This window comes from Anopheles aquasalis, chromosome 2 (assembly GCF_943734665.1).
Source record: "Anopheles aquasalis chromosome 2, idAnoAquaMG_Q_19, whole genome shotgun sequence".
NCBI classification, from domain to species: Eukaryota; Metazoa; Arthropoda; class Insecta; order Diptera; family Culicidae; genus Anopheles; species Anopheles aquasalis.
The window spans coordinates 49,375,001-49,390,000 of NC_064877.1; the positions used below are offsets into that span (position 1 = coordinate 49,375,001).

General features: G+C 47.1%; 3 protein-coding genes across 4 annotated transcripts; all 3 read right to left on the reverse strand.

Annotated features, from left to right (window-relative positions):
• Nucleotides 1-5,156: 5,156 nt before the first annotated feature.
• On the reverse strand, nucleotides 5,157-7,678 carry LOC126581199 (NF-kappa-B-repressing factor-like). 2 transcript variants are annotated; one of them, XM_050244696.1, is made up of 4 exons: nucleotides 7,184-7,678; nucleotides 5,928-6,887; nucleotides 5,491-5,855; nucleotides 5,157-5,382 (listed from the first exon to the last, which is right to left on the reverse strand). In XM_050244696.1, the coding sequence occupies exons 2-4, from the start codon at nucleotides 6,681-6,683 to the stop codon at nucleotides 5,187-5,189; spliced, it is 1,317 nt and encodes a 438-aa protein (XP_050100653.1). In that variant the 5' UTR covers nucleotides 6,684-6,887; nucleotides 7,184-7,678; the 3' UTR covers nucleotides 5,157-5,186. The 2 variants fall into 2 exon arrangements, with proteins under 2 accessions (XP_050100653.1, XP_050100652.1); XM_050244695.1 differs by having other exon boundaries at nucleotides 7,450-7,671.
• A 1,897-nt stretch (nucleotides 7,679-9,575) lies between these two features.
• LOC126569557 (uncharacterized) lies at nucleotides 9,576-10,712 on the reverse strand. Its single transcript, XM_050226730.1, has 2 exons — nucleotides 10,310-10,712; nucleotides 9,576-10,126 (listed from the first exon to the last, which is right to left on the reverse strand). Exons 1-2 carry the CDS (start codon nucleotides 10,710-10,712, stop codon nucleotides 9,576-9,578), a joined length of 954 nt encoding a protein of 317 aa, XP_050082687.1.
• Nucleotides 10,713-13,061: 2,349 nt separating this feature from the next.
• LOC126569360 (uncharacterized) lies at nucleotides 13,062-13,980 on the reverse strand. The gene is made up of 3 exons (XM_050226387.1): nucleotides 13,762-13,980; nucleotides 13,262-13,672; nucleotides 13,062-13,187 (listed from the first exon to the last, which is right to left on the reverse strand). Exons 1-3 carry the CDS (start codon nucleotides 13,978-13,980, stop codon nucleotides 13,062-13,064), a joined length of 756 nt encoding a protein of 251 aa, XP_050082344.1.
• Nucleotides 13,981-15,000: the final 1,020 nt, after the last annotated feature.

Genomic DNA, 15,000 nt, shown 5'->3' on the forward strand with positions numbered 1-15,000 from the left:
CAAAGGAAACTGCGACTTAGGGAGAATGTGCCGGCCAGTGAGTATCCCGCGAAATCAGATTTATGGGTTTTTGGGCAATGCAGCACGGAGAAGACCTCTGGGGACACAATAACATCATCATCATCATCATCATCATCATCCTCTCGTCAAGGTTCCCTCCGCTAAGAAACATTCGAAAGAATTCCATTCTCGACGACATTCGGAGTGGACATTGGCCAAATCAATGCACCAATATGCCTCAGTGGAGGGCTCTTGAGTGCACCGAAAGCGTATCGAAGGGCTTGTGAACAAATATGGCCTTCAAAGCACACCGCACAACCCCTGTAGGAAGTCCGAAAGCAATAGGGATGAGTAGGAGGACGTTCGTCCAATTCGGTCATCGGTGGGCCGAATCGCCAAAAGAGGCTTTTTGGTTTGTACGTGTACTGTGCTGTTCCTGATGCTGCTGCTTCTTCAGAACATTTCTGATCGTTCTAGAGCCAGGTCCCTTCGGAGTTCCCAGACACTGCCGGTGTCTCTTCTAGGATAAGCTGTCTAGGAGTGTTTCCGGATAAGCCGTTAAGCAAACTTGAACTCGAAACTCCAGTCGAAACTCCTTGAGTGACTTCTTGCCAGATGATAATGCACCGGTAAAGCATCACTTACCGCACTGCACCGTGCTCGAAACAATCGGAGAGGCCCCGGACCAAAAATCTTCAATCCAAAAATGGACAAACAACCCATATTCGGTATCGGCTGCACAGGCATTGGCCATAAACAAAAGGGCTCACAGACACACGCAGCTCCTCGGAACCGGTCGGAACTTTTGCTGCTGCGAATTCGGTAAACCAGAAACCGGGGAAAAAATGAGCAATTTTGAGTCAATATTTTTGTTTTTTTCGGGCCACATGTGTTTTAGCTCGTGCCCGCTGCTGACCATATCAGAAGAGACCGCTTGCTCGCTCGCTCGCTCGTTCGCTGTGCACCAATGCGGCCACACGACCAATCGGGGACATCCGATACCACCGGCATCTGAGTGAAAATGGCATGCTTTCCATTCCTTTGCTTTGCAACTCCGGCTCGCTCCGTTGGACCCGTGACCAAGCGGATAGATAGGAGTGGGCTCTCGGGCACAACTAACAACATTGTTTGATAATGTGAAGCTTAACAAATGATTGAAGGACTGCGCTCTGTGGTTTGATTGTTTGGAAATGCGATTTTTGCTGTGGCTACCTTGAGCTTGCTGTCCCATTTTACATTAACCGGAAGGCACCCGAGGACAATCTTTCTCTCCCATTCTGATAAGTTTTTGCAATTGAATGAAACGTTAAAAATAGATATAACGTCGCCAAATTAATTCGCTGTTTTCTTGGGCGAAAATGTAGCATTAGTATAATGATGATCGAAGATGAGCGAATTGAGGCGAAGAGACTGTCCATTCAGTCCTTTCCAAGTGACCATGAACCATTGAATGGATTGCAATATATTGACGAAATGATTGGGACACCAATCACGGCGTATCGGATGTTTGCATCGTTGATTGAAACGTATTATTTATTTATGTTGCGCCGATCCGTTGCCGTTCACTGGCCCGGGCCGGTTGAGATTTCGTAGTATTTTCGGGTTCGCTGGCTCAGCGCACTTGTAGCAAACGATGTTAACAACCACTCATTCACGAGAATTAAAAAACCCCACGAACCTCCCCACCAGTCAGCAAAACGTACCAACGCGTGACCAACCAATGCACCACCTTATTTTTCCCACCACCCAGGGCAGGGTTCTTTCGGGATCCTCGACTCCAGCTCGCCACCGAGCTCGACGTACCGTGGATCATGTTACGCGGGTCTTCCCTGGAATTCCGTGAACGCAAGCGATTGAGGTGTGCGATACACAAGTGTGTACGTCGCCCGCTGTGCGGTCATCACTATTAGCAGCACCCCCGCCCCGGTCCCGACCCCGTGGAAAATTGGACCGGAATTGCACTGCATTCTGTGAAAGTGCAACAGTTGCGTGGCGCGACACCCGCGACCCCTTCCTCCATTTCTAACACCGGTCATTTCCTGTCCCACCGGAACAATTGCCACAATCGCAATCGATGGCCGCTGACAATTTGAACCTTTTCCCCTTTTTGCCTTAGGATTGCATCGGTTTGCGCCGTGCAATATGCGAGAACTTGACTTGTGTTGAAGGTTCATTGTACCGGGCCTCGGCGACGTGTGTCATCTGCATCCGGACGCCTTGGACATCCATTTCATTAACCGGCGTCATCAATGGATTGGCGCGATGTGACCACTTCTTTTGAAGGGCGTTCAATGAAGGCATTCCCCTCCCTCTCCATCGATCGTCTCAAGATGCTCTGTGGTCGATCGAAGAAGAGTCCTGCTTTTTGAATCACAAATTGGCCACAATCCTGGCTGTGCGTATGGTAAAAAGCGCGAACGAGGATGACCTCTGGAATCATGACATGACACCTACAATGGTTATAGCACTCGCCGCTGAAGTATTCCGTGAAGTTCATTGGTTAGGCAGCAGCTTATCCCATTCGTCGCTATAAGTTTGCATTCGTCAAATGAAATGTAAATACCATCCATCGATGCATTACGATTGATTGAGGAGGATTTGCTGTCCGTTCACTAACAATCACTTGCACTTTTTATAAAATACCTTCCCGATATCAAAATAATTGCCAAAAAGTTATTGTGCAACTAATGAATTAAACCACTACGACAGCTAATCTCGTGTGGATCTTGTGAAGTTTCAATTGGCCGTATCAAAAAGGGCCGTAACACTGTTAATTGATCATAAATATCGTAACTGGATGCTCATTTCGCACCTTTCTACTTATGCGAAATTTATGCGATAAACCTCCTCTGGGCGGAGTTGCACCAAGTCCACCCCGGGATGGGTTGCAACTGATTTGAAATTCCAATCAATGTGGCGCGTTCTGTTCGTGCTGCCGGGATTCCAGCCGGATGCTGCCGTATCTTCAAACACCCTGCATGACAAATGCCGTTCAATCGGACGGAGATGCTCCCCAATTGCTACAATACTCCCTGCTCGATGGGCCGTTGGTTACGTCGTCGCACTTTATATTCATCCACATTTTCAATCAATCGTAAGCTTTTTTGTAATGTAACATTGTCTTTCAGGTGGCAATCTTCGGCCTCCGCCAGACCAGAACTCGGAACCTTAATCTAATGCCCTTTCATTCCTGTCTAAGGTTGATGAGCAAACGAAATGTCGAAGGTCCCTTGGTCGAGGTCCGTGGACGAAACTGCTGAATGCACGCATCGGCCATGCCAATGGCTGCGGAAAAAAAAATTAGTCCCCGGTTGAATGCACCTTCGATCGGGCAGGGTGCGCGTTCGGCTCGCCGGCCGATGCACCTCCGCTCCGGGCCCGTTGAACGAGGTTGCTGGAACTGGAAATGGGCGCAATTATCGCCACTTTCATTGCAACACTTCCTGATGGCATACCCGGCATGACGCTCACGGGAATGGAGAACCATTTTCCGGCTCCACGGCGTTGCTCCCACCTCTTCCGTCCTTCCTACCTTCCACTAACGATCAGCGATGCCTCGAGTCACTCATCGGGTGCATTCAACTGCTGCGCCAGGCCGCGAAGTCAACCGATCCGGTTCGTGATCGCACCGGACCTCCGATCCCCTTCTCTGATCCCTCTGAGACCCGAAATGATGATGCCCTCGCCGATGACACTGTGGCGGGGCTCCCGCTGGGAAGAAGTGGAAAATTGGTTGTTAGTTTTTCTTGTTCGCAGCCTCTTCGCCCCCCCCCCCCCCACCCCTCTTTGCGCTCGCTGAGGCTGGACATTTTCCTTGGTTCGATGTTTGTCTCTCTCCCTCTCTTCCTCTCTCTCTCTTCATCTCTCTCTCTATCTCTCACCTTCCTGTTGTCTGCTGTTCCGTCATGCTGCACTCCGACACCTCTCCACTTCTGCTCATCGGGTCACAAAGATCGGAGCAAAAGAGTGTGATGGGGAGGAAGTGATCGGAAGGGAAGGGTCACGAAGCACTTGAAACGAACACCTAGCGACGACGATGCTGGCGGCTGATGGAAATCGCGGAAATTTTACGTAACCGTTCATTGATCTCGGTTCCACTCGTGATCCGTCGCGTAACTCATTGGACGCCGTCTAATTATTTGATGGATTATGGGGTGACGAGGAGCTGCTTTCTGCTTTCATTAAGCTTCCGCATTCCGCACTTTACATGATCCGCATTGCAGGTAATTCCTACTCTTGTCCGCTTACTAAACTTCTTTAAACTATTTTTAAAATACATTCAAACCATTATTTGTGATAGCGGCGAGTGAAAAGGGCAAACATTATAACAATCACGCTGTGTGAAGGCTGAAACGGACGTCGGTTGGAGTGAAATCAAATCAGCAAGAGGGATAAGTGATGGGATAAACATCATCATTAAGCCCGGTAGGCAAACAATAAATCATCAGTCGCATTAAGAACCGCTCACGTCTCGAACGACTTCCCACCTCGCCGGGGCGATATCATGCCCCGATATGTACTGGCCGTGTAGAACGGAACGGAACGAGTTGCAAATGATTCGCTGGCTCGTAGGAAGGAAGTGGAACTGGATGTATGTCGGCGACCGGCCGACCAGTCGACCCACCGACATCCCCGGTGAAGTCTGTCTCGGCCGGCTGGCGTGGGGGTGGTAGTACGACGACATTGAGTCACTTTCGATTTCACTTCAACCACCTGTCTCCGGCGGTGCGTCGACGTCACCGTTATTGAAAGCGTCTTACGGAGCGGAAGCTCGTCGGGAGTGTCTAGTGGGAGGTGTTACTAGACAAATGGTTAGCTGTTTCCGGGACTGTGGATATTAATGAAGGGGGCAGAGAGCAACGATTGACGAACGAATACTTAATCATGGGAGTCATAACGGGTGAATGTACTAACATCCTTTTACTGCAGTTATACTGTTTTTTTTTCTTATTTAGATAACTCAACAAGATTTCACAACAATTCACTCTCATCCAGAAGAGTACTCAAATCATGTGACTATAGAGAAAATCAGGGGTATCAATAATTGTGGATGTAGCATGAGGTCGTTAGGAAACTCATGATCGATTTAGAGGAAAAGTTGCTTGAGACCGTTCTACATCATCTAGTAATAACAGCAAAAATATACAACACTCATGAATGTTTCAAAGTACATTTCCTCGGTTTATTTACAAGGCCTCTTTTACTTCCGAAGAATTTGGACTCACAACCTCGTACATTTCACAATACGTCGGATCACCAAACAGCAAAACTTTATCAATTATCTCGAGTGGAGACAATCGGTTCGCTAGTACTACTAGCTGCCTCGTGCCTTGATTGTCGTTCCCGAAACTTTTCGTCCGGAGGGCAAAAGATTTGGCAATCCTTTAAAGAGAAAGATTAATGCAAGAGATATTTAAGTTATTTGTGTCTGCTGCTTGATTGGTATAAGATATGAAATAAATAGTGAATATCTGGCTTGTTGTGCGTTACCTGTGAATTACTTCTCGATCCTCCTTCGAAAAATCGACACTAAACACTAGATCGTACTCCATGTGTGAGTTTTTGAAGTTTCTCAACACTGTTTTGATAAACTTTGTGTCTAAACCGCTTTCATCCGCTTTCTCCTGGTTGCCCAATCCTTTGCGACCTATCTTGATCTGCGCAGTAATAGGATCCACAATTCCATCGTCTTTCACTCCCAATCCACCACCCTTCCAGCCAAGTTTTTGCATCAGCTTGAAGCCAATGTTTTTGGTGTCTAGCTTGGGCTCCTCTGCAACTTTCGATGCAGCATCTTCCGAATCCTTCTTTTGTACTATATTGGCACCGCTCATTTGTGTTGGCAGCTTTTTGCGCTGAAATATTCATCAGTATTTATAAAATCGGTCATAATCAATTCTTCCAAATCATGTTAAAAGTATAGTTACCGTTAAAGTATAGCAACGTTGGCCGAGATACTCCAAAGCCTGTTTTACGGCCAGTTGTCGTGCGTTCTTCTTGTTCGCGTGAACTGCTTTACCGAGTACCAACTCTCCAATCATCACCACGGCCTCGTGGTCACCCGTCTGTAGCTCTGTACAGGTATCGGTCATAGAGACGCCACATCTTAACCGGTTGAACTCGTTCGTTGTTTGTATGATGCAGTTGTTAACAATCACTATCTTGCTAAATATCTCGTCCATTGTGAGCGATTCGTTTCTCGAAGGACCCCGATTTTGCGCTGTGTCTTGTTTAACATCGTTTGTTGCATAGCAGGGGGCCCTCCTTTGTACTTTCGATGCTGCAGCATCGCTTGCCGATACAAATGTTCTTTGCAGCATATTCGAGCGACGAGCGCGATATTCTTTTCCGATTCCTTCCGCTAGTTCCGCCACGCGTCGCATCGTTTCCGGAGGGTACCGGCAGTGCAGCAACTCTATGTTCAGGAACACCTGTGCGAGACAAACGAGCTCATCCTCTGGCAGAATGTGGTGGTTCTTCTCCATAAACATCCGGCGCAATTCCCAGTGTTCTTCCGTTTCGTGGTGCGAGCGATAGGTTTCAAACGAAAATGCGGTGTTTCGGTTAGCGCCCTGCTGCGAATTTTCTTGTAGATTCTTTTTTAATGGAGGCTCATCTATTGGTTCTATATTCCATCCACCTTTGGAGGTGTTGGATGTATTTTTTGCCCTACGTTTTCCCATTTTTGGTGGCTGTTATTCGATTTCTTCTCTCTGACAATTGAAACAGAATGCTTTCGCTGCTGAGCTGGTGATCGATTAAACGCTCCAGATCGGAACTTTCGAGAGGGCTAGTGCTGTAGACTGGATTTTAAGTGCCGCTGAACGCTATGATACCAACAGAGGACAGAGGAGACCGTGTGTCGTTGCCGATGTTGCCCGATGTATCTAAAATAAATCAAAAACAAGAAATCAATTTTTTAATCGTTCACAAACGGAAATCATTAAAAGATTCGGGAGATCCTTCATATCATTAAACACATTTCAAACACACGGGCATTTTTATCAGAGTTTTAGTTGAACCTGAGTTAGAAAGTTCTTGTGTATTTTTTGCAAATTCAAGCTATGCGGTGTGAACGTGCTGGGTTTAAAGAAATCGTGGCTTCGTGATAGATTCCGCACTTGCACCGCGAAAACACAGGTCTGAAGCGGCGATATTTTTGGAGGAACGTTGTTCAACCCACCCAAAAATAATCCCAATAGTCATCTAGTTTATAGTCAATCCAAAAAGCCAAATCACGGGCGAAGGAACGCAACCCGGAGCCCCAGAACTTATGCTGCACAGCGTCGAATCCACTGAGCTGTACTATGTTCCGGATGGGACCTAGTCCCATGTAAAGCAATCTTTTCGGTCCATTCGGTAGCTCATTATTTGTAGGAGACTTGCCGTGGTGATAGCTGGAAGGAGAATTCGATCGTAAATACCACAAATTCTTGCCGAATCACAAACCTTTTCGCCGGTTCCCAGTGAGATCCCCTGATCGTGGGATTTTGCGTCGCGGTTTTTCTCGGTTTGCACTTTCCTGCTCTCGAGTCCCTGAGCTTTTCTAACGAGAACGATAGCGAGAGTTGCAGCCGTCTTGAATACACTCTTATCGCGTAGGAAATGGTTTAGAAAAGTTAAGAATTTTCCATTTTCTCACGAAAACCACGACTCCACGCGCCCGCTTTTGTTTACGTTACGCGTTGGCCAGGACCCGGACGCATAACGCATAACGCATAACGCATAACGCATAACGGTGGTATTATCGTTTGGAGTTTTGAACGGAAAGGTCAGCGGAAAGGTCAAACGGGGAGCCGAACGGTCAAAATTTAAAAATTCGAAAATAATTCCGCGCAAAATTTCGAAAATTTCGAATTCCGCGAAAAAATTTGAATAAACGGTTGGTTGCATCTTTTATCCTGGCTTCTGTGCTGTCCGGTGCAGCTAAGATCGTCATTTGGAGCATTGTTGCGATCTTACGCCACCGAAAAATACGCAGAAGATTCGGAACATTCCTCATGCTCTTCTGGATGCATGAGGCTGATCGTTGTTGGCCTGAAAGATGCACGTTCGCGACAAGTCGGACAATTATTAGGCGTAAAATTGATAGCTGTCGGTGTTTCTAAGTAGCCGAACAAGCCAAAAAACAGACAAGTACCCCTTCGCATCCTTTCAGCTTTGCGTTTTCAATTTGTGTTAAAATTCATTCTCAGTGCATTTGTATTGTTTTTTTGCAATACTGTTCATAGAATATATCACGCAAAATCTACCGGGCCGACCTTCTTACCAAACTTGGCACAAAGATAGCCGATATCATCCCGGATGATATCATCGGGGGTCCTTTTCTCTGGATTCCTCACCCTACTCCCCCCCCCCCCCCCCATTCCAAATACCAATTTGTTAGAAAAATGCATAGCTCTGGTGGTTTTCAATCAAATTTCTCCAAAACTCACACCATTATTGCTGTTTGCTTTAGATACCATGTGACAAAGTTTGTTTCTTGCTGGGTAAGGGGAAGGTTGGCATACACTCCCTATCCTGAAAATCTTTTCTAGGGCAATATGGGTATCATTTCCAATGTTTTGGGGTCCCTAAAATGATTGGTTGCATCAAAGAGGAGTTTACTTTGTAGTTGTGGATTTTACACCCTCCGCTTTCCTCCATGCCTCCCAATTTGAAGCAGGTAGATGGTAATATTAAATCAACCACTTGGTTTTAAATTATTTTACGGTAATTGAAGCCAAATTTGATCCAAAAACCAAAGAATGCGGGAGAGATTGAGAGAGAACGAGAGAGAACGGGGAAAGAGAACCGCTTCAGCTACTAAGATAATACGATTTACAGATATTGCCTAAAAAGTTCGTTTCAGAAAGGAATTGTCCATTTTAAATAGGACTTTTATTATGAAATCACACTATTTTAAGTTGAAAAACATTAAATGCTGCATTAAATCATCTTGAGAATATTACAACTCGAGTTCAAGCTGTATTTCAATCTACTCGATAAACAGCTCGGTCACAGGGCTATGCACAAACACATGATATTTAGATTTTTGTTCTGTTTCACCAAACATACAAAAATGCTCTTCCATGCCATTCTTATTTTATCCATGTTGTCCCCGTTTCAATTTGCCAAAAAAGAGGTTTTTAAGTAAATAATAAAAGTACAGTTGGTAGTAGCACTGTATATTACAGTCACCGTACTTCCGATTCCCTCCTTCCCTTCCTTCTTCCTTAGGTTGCCCATCAAAGACGATTTCCACTCCCACAGTACAGTACTCAAATGATGATGCTTTCGGTTGCTTTATTGAATCTCGTTTTTATTTCAACATTTTAATAAATTACGCTCGCTGTGGAACAATAAATAATTCGTAGATTTTCTTTTAAATAGACCACACAGCGTTCAGCGTGGGGCTGGACTCGTTTGGATGCGCCATGACTGAGCCCATTTCCTCTTTGCAATTGGATTGGAAACGGTTGGCCAACCCCAGGATTGGGTCAATCGATGGCGTGTTTCGTAGTTTTCGAGCGTCTGGTGCGGTTCCACGTTCCTTTGGTTTGATGACGACGACTGGTGGCGGTCAGCGATTGAGCTTAGTATGCATGGGCAGCATTCGACGACGATGATGACGACGATGAGGCCGATGCGCCAGCAGCGGAAGAGGATGAGGAGGGTGAGGAAGAGGAGGATGAACCGGAGCTGGATAGGGAAGAGGAGCCCGAGTTGTAGGCTGTGTACGAACTGCTCGAGCTTGGGTAGTAGGAGCTGTAGGCGAGGTTGTGGGACGATGCGGACGATGATGGCTCCCAGACTCGGGAGTATGGTCCACCCGACTGCGGTTCCCACGAGGATGGATCGTAGCTAGAGGTAGAAGTGGCCGGCGCTGGTGCACCATACTCGGCAGCCGGAGCAGACGGCATCATCGGCATCATGGACATGGGCATGCCGAGGCCCGATTTCTTCACGAGCTGTGCCACCAGGAATCCGAGCACCAGCGTGATGGCAAGCTTGGACAGGATCAGAGCCTTCATCGCCTTCAACCCAATCAGTCCCAGGAAGATCGGCATCAGGGCCTTCATTTTCAGCTTCAGCAGCAACAAAACTGGAAGCAGGAGTTTCTTCTTCAATAAATGACCACGGGCTTCTGTGGAGGCGATCGAATGGAGGGTTTGGAAGATGGCAAGGCACGGGCATGGGGATGGAGTACGGAAAGGATGGAAGGAGTCTCTGGTTAGTTCTAAATGCTCTGTTTGGAATGTGTTCGGTTGTTGGTGTCGGTTGTTGGTTAGCGATGCGACCCCCGATGAGCCTGCATCCTTCTACTCACCAGTGGCGAGTCCAGCCGGCAGCACATCAATGTCCAGTCCCTTGTCCGCCCGGTAACTGACGACGGTATCCTCCGGAAGCTGCACACGAATCTCGTGGGTAGCCAACACACGGGCCACACGATCAAAGATGACTTTGTCAACATTCGTCTCATCGAAGGCACGGGCCTGCTCCTCACGGAGTCCCAGTACGCCGTCGAGGTACAGTAACACCTTGCCCTTCAGGCATCCCATCACTGACGCGTCGGCAAAACATTCATTTACAATCGACGACAACAGCTCCTCGCTGCTCGCGATCCTTGGTCGTTCCTCGACTAAATTCGATGCGATCGAGGCACAGGATGCCACACCAAGGAGCAGTGCAGCGATGGCTACCATCGGTAAACAGGATCGGGATCGCATCATCATGTTGCTCTGTCTCGAACACACTAGTACAAAAAGGACACTACTCGATCACGCAAGCACACATACACCACGTGGCTCTCTCACACAGACACACGCACTGTCTATTTCACGAACCCGTCGATCGACTCCCGGCACCGTATGTTGATTAAGCAAATGACGACGGGCTAATGATAGTGTATTTGGAACGCCACCAGTGTTTTATACACTGGCGAGACTTTCCAACTTCATCAGCTGGCCCGTGAACGTCATGAATGCGGCCGCACTACGGTACAGCACAGTGCCAAATGCGGTGGACTGTTGGCCGTTTTTGGTGGACCGAAGCCAACCCCACACGCCCTCGGTTGCGACAGCTTCGGCTGGTGCTGGTGTGCGACACTCCTTTTGCCCGAGCATTTCAATTTTCAGCTCTTCATGCTTTATGCTGCGGCCATTGGACCAATGGAATCACGATGAAGCAAAGCGGAAAGCGGACATCGGTTCGACCGGTATTAGGTATTCATGGCATGGCGACACATCGATCGACCAGCACGAGCTCGTTGTACGGACACCAGGTCCCTATCATAGGAGACGAAAGAATTTCGACCGCAATTCCCCCCAAAATCCACCTACCGTCGGTCTCCTGCCGATGCGTATGCGGGTGTAGCTACGCCTAAGAATGATCACTTTCTCCCGGAGCCGTGTCGCCACGTGAGCTTTACCATAATCCCTTCCCCAGCTGATTTGCGTTGGACACTTCGCTTTGCTACCTTGGAACGGATGAATCGATCAACGAACCGATCGATCGAATCCGTCCTGAAACACCTGTGTACTTCCGGGCCTTGCAGCACTCGAAACCTATTGGCCCCGTTGTCTGGTCCGGGTCCGCGATCGCCACTTCCGTTCGGGTCACGCGTCCGATTTATTATCTTTTTGTTTTCATTGGAATGCCCCAAGTAACACTTTCCAGGCACTCCGTCTCGTTTTATGCTGTGTCCGTAGGGGCATTGTGCGTCGATTTGGGTCTTTTGTTTCTCCGCGATTACAACAGTCTTGCTTATCTACCACAAACCGTATGGGATTACAATGCGAGACTTTGCTGTTGCTGGCAGAAGCACCATTTAGCCATTTGCGATTGATGGTCAGTTAGAGCAGTGAAACGGAAGTGTTACAGTTACAGCTGTGGTGCGCCAATTATGATTACCATAATCGTAAAAGGTGAAAATGAAAGTTAAATTTCGTGTCGTGGGAAGTCACTTTATGGCTCGGCTACTTCCTCTGGTCTTTGCAATTGTGTACTCATGCGATTGCCATGCGACGATCAGCTGCAATGCAGAGTTTTTGTTGGTTCAATTTTGATGCAAACAAACATTCACAAAACAATAGCAGATTATCAATTCAGAGGACATCGTGCGCGATTGCCCGATTGCCCGATTGTGATACAAAACTACGCAAATACATTTTTATCTGCGGATGTGTTTGGATAACACATCGTCCAGTTGCATAACGAAAAAGGACATTCATGGAATGTGAAATGAACTTCCATAGTTGTTGTTTTAAGAGTGCAATCAAAATGCAAATGGATTGTTTTGCGTCTTTCGAATTAAAACGCAAATCGCAATACGAAAATACAATTAGTATTGATTTCAGTGTAAGACACATACATCTTTCGGGGTTCAATTTATTATCCATTTCAAAATTACTTTTAATAAATAATTGATTGATACTTTACCATCCTTTTAAATGAAGCTTAGCATACACCATGTACACAGAATACATTTGAAGCACAATAGTGTGTGATATGAACGCAAATGATAGAAATCATAACTCTGATCACTAGAAAGTATGCCACCTTGACAGAAAGTGCAAAATAGAAAAGAAAGCAACCGCCCCTCCATTCTCTATGCGTGCTATGCGTATTCTATTCGAAATGATCCATGTGCGATCGTTCACGTGGAAATGGAAGCTCGCAGTATGGAGACGCCTGGAAAACGTGACTTGGAATTGAAACAAGGGTCTTTACGATCGAAAGCTTTGCGATGAAATCAAACGAAGAAGTCAATCGATTTCGAACAAATCGAACATTTGATCACTGGATGAACCTGGATGTGCATTGCGGAATTCAAGGAATTCTTCCAGGAAGGACGTCAGTGGATGTATATGGGCGGAACATAAGAACCTTCAATGATCTCTAGTTAAACACCAATGATTTCGTTTTCGTTTCGATAGTCATTTTTCGTTTATTGGACACTTTTGCTTTTGTATCTGCTAAAGTCTTTCGCTAGTTTCGCTGATGGTCGTAAGAAATAAGTTAAATAAATTATTTCATCCTGTGCCAAGTTAGGATGATCTCCATGGCGTATGTGGGATGCTCTAGGCGTAGGCACTGTAAGCCATATCCTGACCCTCGAAGGCTGGCTGTTCGACATTGACGAAGGATCGACCAGCATCCCAGGGTCCATGGGCGGCTATGTGAGGATGGTGGCTATCGGCAGCAAGCTGTCGGGAAAATGAAAATTCAAGAGCATAAATAAGCGGTTGAATCTGAGCTACTCTTCGTACTGATAGCTTACCTTTTTGCAAAGCTGAAAGATGGCCAAACCGACGGACACGACGAAGGAGAAGAAGGACAGCTGCAGCGAGTTCCAGGCCTTCAGTCCAAGCACACCGAGAGCCATCGGGATCAGGGTCATTGCCTTCAGCAGGATGAATACCATGATCGGGATGACAATTTTCTTCAGCTTGGACTTGCGAGCTTCGACCGCGCTACGTCCGGTGCTCGAGCTCGGGAAGTTGAAGGTTACGCTCATCTCATCGTTCTGCAGATTGCGCTGGGACACGGTCACCTTAGCATCGGCGATCGGCATCTTGAAGGTAACGTCATGGCTGCGCAGGTAGTTCTCAACTTGGTCCAGCACGCCGGTTTCTCCTCGAGCATCATTCGCCACAGCTCCATTGCTGCGCACCTCCACATCGTTCGAAATCTGCCGAAAACGAAAAAGACAAATCGATCGATAAATCGGGAAATAGATTAAGAATGCCGATCTTAAGGACCTCTTATGCGCGAGCTTACCTGGAAGTTGTCTTTCTTGAAGATCGTGTCGAGGAAGTTCATGATCTTAAACTTGGTGCACGCAACAGAATCGTTCTCGGAGCTGCAGAGTGATCGCATCTCTTCGACCATACCATCCATTGGTGTTCCCTTCCAAAAGGCAGGCTTGTTGGCCGGATTGGCGGCAACCATTCCGGAGACCACGACAACCACCGCGATCACCACGTACTTGAATGCCATGTCTGTCGCGATGCCGTACTCTACAGTAATACCGTTGTCTGAGCAAACAATAGTCGATGTTGATGCGACCAGCAAACTGTCAGGTGTGATTGGAGAAATTTCACCGTCGAGTGCTTTTATACGCCCTTCTAACTGCCTCCGAATCCTCGCCTCGCGCGACACCGACCATCGGTTGCCGATCGTGGATCCGTTATCAGTGACGGCCACTAGCGCCAGCGCCACTACTGAATAGTAGTGTCCGGTAGTCCGCAGGACGCATGTGGAACATTTAACAATGGCGATCACGTACGGTTACTTTGGTTTTTAAATGGTCAGTAGCGCGTGCTACGCAGTGTCTCGCGCCGTTCCGAATCGCACTCCGTCCGGCGCACTTTGGTCTGCAGTACATTTAATGCACTGCCGCCTGGTTTTACGGGTTTCCTCACAAAGTCTCCACTGGCCTGTGTGCTGATATTATGAGGTTATTATTACCATTCTTGGTAAATTGAAATTAAGCCACTGAATGTATGTCGAGCTCTGTATCCTTCCAGCCAGCCAGCGACATATTTGCTTATCCGATCCGAAGTTCACTGGCTTTCACTCGGGTTTACTTTGCCCGGGATGCCCTGAAAGCGCGGCCGACGGTCCAGTTGTCGACATGGGACACATGTTGTTGCGTATCGTAATCCAAGATACATCACGCATTGAATCGATAAGCTCCTACACCAGGCGGAGTCGGTGCATAATTTTATGAACTTTTCCAAAGCGATAGTAAAGCAACTTCCGGTCACGACCTCGGCCAAGGAAGGGACTAGTTACGAGGATGGCACATATCTGCATAACAAGTCACGAAATAAATCTTGGGCGAGACAGGCTCGCCCTCGAGGCATGGAATGAAAATCGATAGCGCTTTTGCTCATGTTACGTAAATGAATTATAATGTTCGATTTGCAGATAGTTTTTATTTAATGTTGTATGCCTAGATGTTATTCCTTCCACTGATTTTTTATTGATAATAGCAATCAACTAGCAATACAAAAC